The sequence below is a fragment of the Poecilia latipinna genome, unplaced genomic scaffold (assembly GCF_001443285.1).
Source record: "Poecilia latipinna isolate Pla-1442-1.1 unplaced genomic scaffold, P_latipinna-1.0 Scaffold237, whole genome shotgun sequence".
Lineage (NCBI taxonomy): Eukaryota > Metazoa > Chordata > Actinopteri > Cyprinodontiformes > Poeciliidae > Poecilia > Poecilia latipinna.
The window spans coordinates 193,843-202,071 of NW_015112853.1; the positions used below are offsets into that span (position 1 = coordinate 193,843).

An 8,229-nucleotide genomic window follows, 5' to 3' on the forward strand; every position below is an offset into this window, starting at 1 on the left:
GCATCTGTTGTCTCCTGATGCAGTTATTGTTCAGAAGATCTTCCATAAAGATTGTGGGGAGAAGAAGCAAGTCATCCAGATGAAGACGACAGAGAGTAGTATTTCTAACAATTGTCTGAATGCCGTCTTTTTTTTTTTCTTTCTTATTTTACAACTGGTCTAACTGAGGTGAAACTTTTTTTTTGTTGTTTTTTTTTTTTAACCAGTAAAAGAGTGACAATAAGATGTATTTTAATTTGATAGAGGGGTGGCACAGAATCCTAAATGCTGAAAGTTGGAAAGTGGGAGGGGGGACAAAAAAAAAAAAAAAGTTTATTGCACACAGCTATACCTCACTTTAAAGTTGGCACACGGAGGCTTCAACTTGTGAGGAAAAATGCGTGCGATCCTAAGTGCATCCACAGGTTGATGTATGCGTACCCAGCACTGATAAAAGTATTCCTTTAAAGTTTTCACTCTCTTCTTTCACACGCTTGACACGCACAAACTTCCATTGCTGCCTCCTCCGACCGGCAGCGAACCTGTTTTCACAAAAATGAGATCTGGTTTTTCTTCCCGTCTTTTTTTTTTGTTTGTTTTGTTTTTACTTTTAAGTTTCTTCCAGTTTAACAATGTGATCCTAAAATCTGATGGTTTGTCTTTTTTGTCTTACTGAATTCTCCCAGTTTTGTTTGGCTTTTTTTGTGTGTGTGTGTGTGTGTGTGTGTGTGCGCGCTGTCTGGTCATCTTAACCAAACAACATTGTGGGTCTGGTGCCTGTGCAGCGTCAGTGGGATATTTGCTCTACAAAAAGAAAGGAAATAGGACATTACCCCTGCTACGCAGTTGGCTTTATTGAATTAAAGGCACAGCAAACCATATTTGGTTCAAGCAGGATTTATGACAAGCCATTGCAAAGAGACGAAGTATAAAGGTGATCAATTATGTATTGTAATTGCAATAGCAACATGAGCGATATACTCAATTTGACATGTGATTATTAACCCCCTCCATCTATGTTGTTGAGTCCATACATTAATCTTCTTGTTTTCCTTTTAATTCCCCACAAAAATTCCCCAAGGATTAATATAATCTAGAATATATTCCTATTTTGAGAATGTTATGAAAATTAGGGAGTACTGTCAATATTCTGACAAGTTGAAAGATCAAGAATACATCGAAGGAGTGTATGTTATTCTTCATTAAAGCTGCTGAGTGTTTGGGGAGAGAGAGGAAGGTACCTGCAGAGCTGCATTTGCCTTGCACCACATTACATTGTGATTCTGTACCATAATGCATTGGCTTGGTTACCATTCCTTTTTTTTTTTTTTTTTTTTTTTGCCACAGCATGAATGTTTGTTTTTATTTATTTTTTTTTTCGGTCAATTTAAGCTTCTGTGTCTTCACATTATCTATTAAAAATTGTGAGAATAAAAATAAAAATACATATCTTAAGTTAATGGTGTTTTATGTAAATCATTTGTACAAAGCCTTTTTTCCAAAAGATCTTGCTTTTTGCTAAAATGTTTTAAGTTATCATTTTTCAACAATAAATGCACTTTTTTTCCAAAAATAAACTCCAGTCATTTTATTTTAAATGACTTCTTTTGTGTGCTTATTATATTTGAAGACATTAGACAGTAGGTTAAATGTATTAATAAAGCCCATATGTACAAAGAAAGTGGAAAAAAATATATAAAATGTATTCCCCCCCTCAAAAAAATAGGAAAAGAAACTAAAAAGAAATTCAGGTTTGATAAAACTGTACATTTTTTCCCCACATGGGGGCAACCTTACAGCATTTTGGTCTCATACATAAGGATTGCATAACTCACCCTTTACCCACTTCACTGACTCAACCTTAGCTTTCTGAGATGGTTGTACAGACGTGCCTATAACTTCACGTGTTGATTAATCAACATATAAAGCCACAGAGCTGAAACTGAAGGAAGTAGGCGGGAGTCATCGATCCTTTAATGCTCGGCTCCTGGATCCTGTTCCCTCCTCTTTCCGTCGGAGGTCATCGTGCAGAAAGCATCATGACAAACTCTGCAGGGGAAACACAGAGACAGCAGGCCTTCTGAGAAGGACAAATGACACTCAAATGTCAACAAACAAAATTTTCTCACATTCTTCTCTGTTGAAGTCGTATCACTGTTTCCATTATCACCAACTTTGGCAAAGTCAGGCTGGAAAATGATCAGCCTGATGTCAAATTATAAAAGCTACTTGTGTTATTTTTGTGTGTGTGTGTGTGTGTGTGTGTGTGTGTGTAATCGACCAAACTTTGGAAACAATACACATTTCTGAATTTACTTATCCAACAATGCAGGTAAAAAATCATGGTGCAAATTGTATGTTTGCCATCTTAATGTTCATATGGATTGTGTTAATGTTGCACAGGTCATGCTGGATGGGCACAAGTCATGTTATTTGCACATAGTCCTCGAGCCGAGCAGAGGTGTGTGTCCTCTCTGTAAGGGCTGTCAAAGTTTGTACTCTTGGAGATCCTAATGCACTTCTGATTAGTCTGGACTGCCTCTTTCAGCAAAACCACCTAGACTTGATCATGTATCCGTCCCATCTTGACATTTTCCGCCTCTTTCCTCAGCTAATTTTGCCGCTCTGCCTTCTGCATCCAGAACTTATTGCTATGTCCTTCGTCTGGCTTTCTCTTGCCCAGAACTCTTCGGAAATGTTTTAATCACATCTCTATTACTCACTGCAGTTTTCATGATGTTGACTGAATGTGAATGTTTTTTTTTTTGTTTTTTTTTAATATATATACTTATTCCCTCTAAAAGACCAAATTTATTTGATGGTCATCAGAGAACCAACGGCTTGCGTTTTGAATGCCAACCAGAAAGTACAATTTTGGTTTCTTCTGACCAAAATACAAGACAGAAATAATAGTTGTGTGGTAGTCAAGTTTGTATTTAATGATAGCCCAGGCCCTGATTTAAGATCTGTATTTATGACGTTTTGGTTTACTTGTATGTGAAGTATGCAACATTTTTAAACTTTTAACTACATCTGTCCAACAACTGTTTGAAATATTCACAAAATAGCTATGACTGTGCATTATCTTTCTTATAAATGAGCTTTTGGGTTAGTGCTGTATGTTTTTTTCAAATGGATCGTGTGTATATATATATATATATATATAGTGTTTCAAATGTTTTAAATTCGTTCTAAAGGCACAACTGAAGGCCATCTCTTCCGCTTATTTTCCCCATTCACTCACCATCAAAGTCAATGCTACCGTCTTTGTTGAGGTCAATATCGCCCAGGATCTCCTCCAGTTCCCCTTTTTTCAGCTTCTCCCCAAGGAGAGTCTTCATGCCCTCCTTCAGTTCTTCCAGTGTGATCTTTCCATCTCCATCACAGTCAAACTGCGGCGTTAGCAAAGGGCAGGGAATTGGGGACACAGTCATGATGTAAGAAAGGATAACAAAGACAGCCGAAGAAGAGGTGAGGAGAGTTAAAGGTGACATGTCTGGGGCAATGAGAAACAGCCTGATATAAAAGGGGCTTGAAACATGATGTTTGTAAGAGCCTGAAAACAGCTTGGTCTCTACTGCCATGACATTGTTAGGTAACGTGGCTCTGACGTTTCGACTCATTTCGTTTTTATCCTCCTGATGTTGACTCAAACACAGGAGCACGCGAGTAGCAGCTCTTGAAATGCTGACAAAGACACAGGAACAGATTAACTTGTTAAGGTACAAAAGGAGCAAGGACTTTAATGGAAACAATGAGATGTGTGTCATAAAGTGCGAATGGTTGTTTATAGAAGAAAAACACTCTTAGAAATATAAATGAAGCCGTGCCCATGATTCTGTATGCTGTTTTGACTGGAGCCAAGTTTAGAGTTGGACTTTTTGTAACTTTAACTGTCAGCTTGCTTTTGGCCATATGGTATCATTTACACAGTTCTACACCGACACAGAGCTCATAGTTCCTCCATTCATTTCCTCTCATCTCTGCGAGAGCGCTCTTACAGCCTGCCCTTATGCCTCTTAATACACTAGGAAACCATTCTTACTGAACATCCAGACCCCTTGATGATGTCGGAGAGTAACAAGCCTCCTCAGAAGCTCTTCTTTAATCTCTTGTTTTATGTTCAGCCATGCCCATGGCATGAAGTGTGTCAAATTCACCAGTTCAACACCCATTTGGTTGTTTTCGCAAAAAAAGAGCTGATATTCAAGATCAGATTTGCTTTGGATGTTCTTTGTTGGATGGTAATGTAGCTGACTATAATTTCAAAGTTACTAAAAATAACTAGTAGGATTTGATATTAGTCAATAAAAATAAAAAAAAACACAAGACTTGTTGTTCAGGTCTAAAAGCTTTATGTTCAGATGTTTGACATAATGGACTCAGAAGTATTAGTTGCTTCCTAAAAATTCCTGACAGGAAAATTAATTATGTTTTTGTCAATGCTCTAAAATCCTCACACCTTTCCAAGACTGCCATCGCTAAACTCAAGTCGCATGATCAAAATGAAAAGTGCACACAAAACCTTCTTTACAATATGTTGAGGAATAAACAGAAGATCTTACATCTTAATGGCTGTATGGCTTTTGTTTGCTTACTCATCTTTAAGCTTATGGTGATTTTTTTTATACATTTCTCAACATGTCAAAACCCATGCAGCAACACATTTTGATGTCTACAGAATAACTATTATACTTAGCCAATAAATTATGCTTGTGTGGACGGAAACAATCAAGCTACAAGAAGGTACTTCCCCACAAATATCCTCCAAACCCCTGCTATGTTTTCCTTCTTCTGTATTTAACTTGCTGGCTCTCCTCTTTTAGCCTTCTTTACATTCCTGACACTTTCCAAATAAAGGTCTAACCTGATGGAACCCAGTGTCAGAAAAAGGCCCGGCGTTCGGACCCTGGGCCCCCTACCTGTTTGAAGGCACAGCGCAGCTCTTTTAGCCCGACCATGTGAGCCGTCTCAGCCAGCATTCGTGGTCCCATTAACTCACAGAAATCGTCAAAGTCTACATGACCGCCCCCTGCAGAAAAAGAGAGCGGCCACAGGTTGTCACGTCAGAGCAGAATATGAAACGGGAAGCACAGTTTCATATTCTCACTTGTGCCATCGCAAGTGAGAGGCAAAACCTGCCAGTTCCCTGTGAGAAACTTTTATCTGCAACACATCGGGTCTTCTCGACCTGATAATATCACTCTCCCGTTCGTGTAAGAGGGGGACTGAGTAGAAACGATTCCCCACACGTGCATTGCACTTTTTAGCTTGACGTAATGAACGTTTTCCACCAGGAGTTCAGAGTTTAAACTCGGGTCAATTAAATGTCCTTCAATACCGTTTGCTGCATTTTGGAATTTTACATACGGAGGCATTAGTTCATTATTTTATGCTACTGGATTACACTAACATAGTTTCGATGTGCAACCTGATGACAAGTGAGTAATTATTAAAAGTATTAACGATAATAAATATGTCTTTAAATGTTACAGGCCTTGATGTGAGACTGAGCCTGGCTGACTGACTGGTTTGCTGCGAGAACTGAATGTTCTCAGCATGTCGGTGCAACAAAATGGAAATTTTCTTCGTACCGAAGCTTCCTTAAGACGCGTCAACGGCGCTTCTGTTTTGTTTGAGCTCCACGGCGTTTATTAAAGAGACCTATACGGAGGGCTTAATGTTATTATTTTTGACAACAGTCAGGCTGGTTCGACGGTGCGAACACACCAAAAAGATTGGCCTGTTTTCATTACATGGGCTCTGTACGAGTGACAGACTACTCCAATAAAACGTGTCGTCGTTTTGTGGTTCAGAAATTTAATCAACTCTCTGAGTCCGCGGACCGCTGAGAGACATTAAACCCGAAACAAATTCCTTCATGGATAGAAAGCACTAACACTTACTCTGTCATGTAAAACCGTCATGTTCTGTTTAAGCATTCGGGTGTGCAAAACAGAATAATAAAAAGGATTTATTGCAACTGATGCCGTGGTTTTTAAATTCATAATATATTTTGGCACATGCCTTAAGGCGAAATAAGTTTTCTTTTTTTGTTTTCAAGTTTTAGTTTTGTGTGGAGGAATAATCTTGAGAGATTCTTGCCAAGAACCGAGACCTTACTTTGTGTGGGTCAGAGGTTTTGATAAACGTTTTATAAAACTAAGTGTCTAATAGTCGTTGTTTTGACCACAACAGCTGTAGTAAGTAATACATTTATAACAATAACAATTTCAATACAATGAAATGTGGTTCGACGCATCACACACTGGACTTGTGCTTTGGATCTAATAATCAATTAAGAGGCGTCTGAGACATTTTTTACGCAGCAAAACTTTTACAGTCACAGCTAAAAAATTCTATCAAAATATGTTTTACTGAAGCTCAAAATGTTATCCCTATTTCCACAAAATTTCATTGTAAAAAAAAAAGAAGAAAAAATTAAACATTTTGCACATCTATAACTGGAACAGGTTTTTAGGTGAAGAGTGGACCTTGCAAGAAACAAAAAGATGAAACTCCGTCGCCAAACTCACAAAATGTATCTTTCTATGTTGCAGCTAATGACTTTCATCAGGCAGAAACCGTGGAGCTCTGCACCAAAATTGAGAATGAATTTCTTTTTTTTTTCTTTTGTTATTCTAACAATGTAATCAGAAAATCATTTTCACCGAAGTAAACCGGGTGACTTTATTCCCTTGACAGGAAGGAATCAAGAACCATTCACATTGCTGACGACAAAGCAGAAAAAGGTTCAAACGTTTAAGCATTTACACTCTGAACCCACGGTCCAGGATCCTGCTCATTATGCTGGTTTTGTCTGTACTTTATGTGCTGGGTTAACACAGGGACTTAAACGGACAGTAACTCTAAACGCTGTAAAAGGTTGACAGTTCATATGGCGTCAAAACGGCCGAGCAGTAGAGACCGTCGGGGAAGAAAATTAAGCTTTAGCAGACCTGCACAGAGAAAATGAACAACACCATTACTCTGAAATTATTACGTCAGTCGTATGGTTGTCTTTTTTACAGAAGACCTAATGGTGTTATTACCGCGCCTCTATTCACTCTCTCTGAGCAGGGACCAGTGCTCATTTATAAAATGATTAAGTGTGGTACTTCAAAGAGAGCTGCGTGAGTCTTATTTTTGTCGTTAAAGCACACGCAGTTTCATGAATCACTGTAGACCAGATATGGCTTATTCCTTAGCCTGATTCAAAAATCGGCCCTGCAAGGCGTTAGTTTGTTCATTTGACTAAAACATGGTCTGTCATAAACCACCTAATATGCAACGTCAGTGTTAAACAAGGGAAATTGTTTAAGACATAACCTACTTACACAATGATGAAAAGCATAATGCCTGAGCAACAGCCGATGAAAACACATTAGCAACAACCAATGTTGTTAAGAGTAAAGGCTGAAGTGTGGAAAAGGCTTGGTTCACCTTTTGGATAAAAAATATTCTGTTAGTTCATGATTTAACGCCTCTATAACAAGAATGAACATTTCACACAGAAATGTTAGAAAATATTGTGGTTCATGAATTGAAAATGTTTGAACTCTCTTAATTTCTTAGCTGGACATGCAAAGATGCATGTCCAGCATGCAAAACTGGGTTTTGGGCTCAATCTAATTAAATAATGTGGCATAAAACTCTTGATGAAATCAGCGTTGACATTTTTACCTTTCTTATCAAACAAATGTAAACATTTTGAGGAACATCTGGAATTCCATATCAACTGAGATGAGTATTCTGCATTTTTATGCCGCACAGACACATTTGCTGATTTTAGATTTGGTAAAAAGCCGATGTTTAGACTGTGGAGACTAAACATCGGCCCTCAAGCATCGGCCCCTCCTCCGTCCAGGCATGTGCTGTAAAGTAAACAACTCGACACAATCAATTGTCCACCGCTCCATTTCTTTTTTGTCGTTTTTTTTTTTTTTTTTCTCAAGTTGTCACACTCTTACTGTTGTCAAAGCTCATATGTAGCCCACTTCAAGAGAACTTAAAAACTTGTGAAGGGCTGACAGAGGCTACATCCTCTGCAAAGCCTATCAGTGATCTGATACTGCCTTTGAAATTCTTAATTGCACAAAGCTTTGTACTCGTGAGTCATGTGTCCCCAGAAGCCCTCTCTTCAATGAGCGTTGCCTTTTTTTTTTTTTTTTTTTTTTTTTTTTTTTTTTTTAAAAGGATTTTGGTTTTTTTCCGGGGGGGAAAAAAAAAATTTTATTTATTTTTTCGGAA

General features: G+C 38.1%; 1 protein-coding gene across 4 annotated transcripts in view; it reads right to left on the reverse strand.

The window, feature by feature from the left end:
• Positions 1 to 200: 200 nt before the first annotated feature.
• The window catches only part of cabp4 (calcium binding protein 4), a 36,619-nt gene continuing 28,590 nt past the window's right edge, over positions 201 to 8,229 (reverse strand). For all 4 annotated transcript variants that reach the window (XM_015032280.1, XM_015032278.1, XM_015032279.1 and 1 more), the window contains 3 exons: positions 4,902 to 5,011; positions 3,224 to 3,371; positions 201 to 2,028 (listed from right to left, as the gene is read on the reverse strand). In XM_015032280.1, the coding sequence (XP_014887766.1) occupies positions 2,000 to 2,028; positions 3,224 to 3,371; positions 4,902 to 5,011 (287 nt within the window). In that variant the 3' untranslated portion in view covers positions 201 to 1,999. The remainder of the gene's footprint in view (positions 2,029 to 3,223; positions 3,372 to 4,901; positions 5,012 to 8,229) is intronic.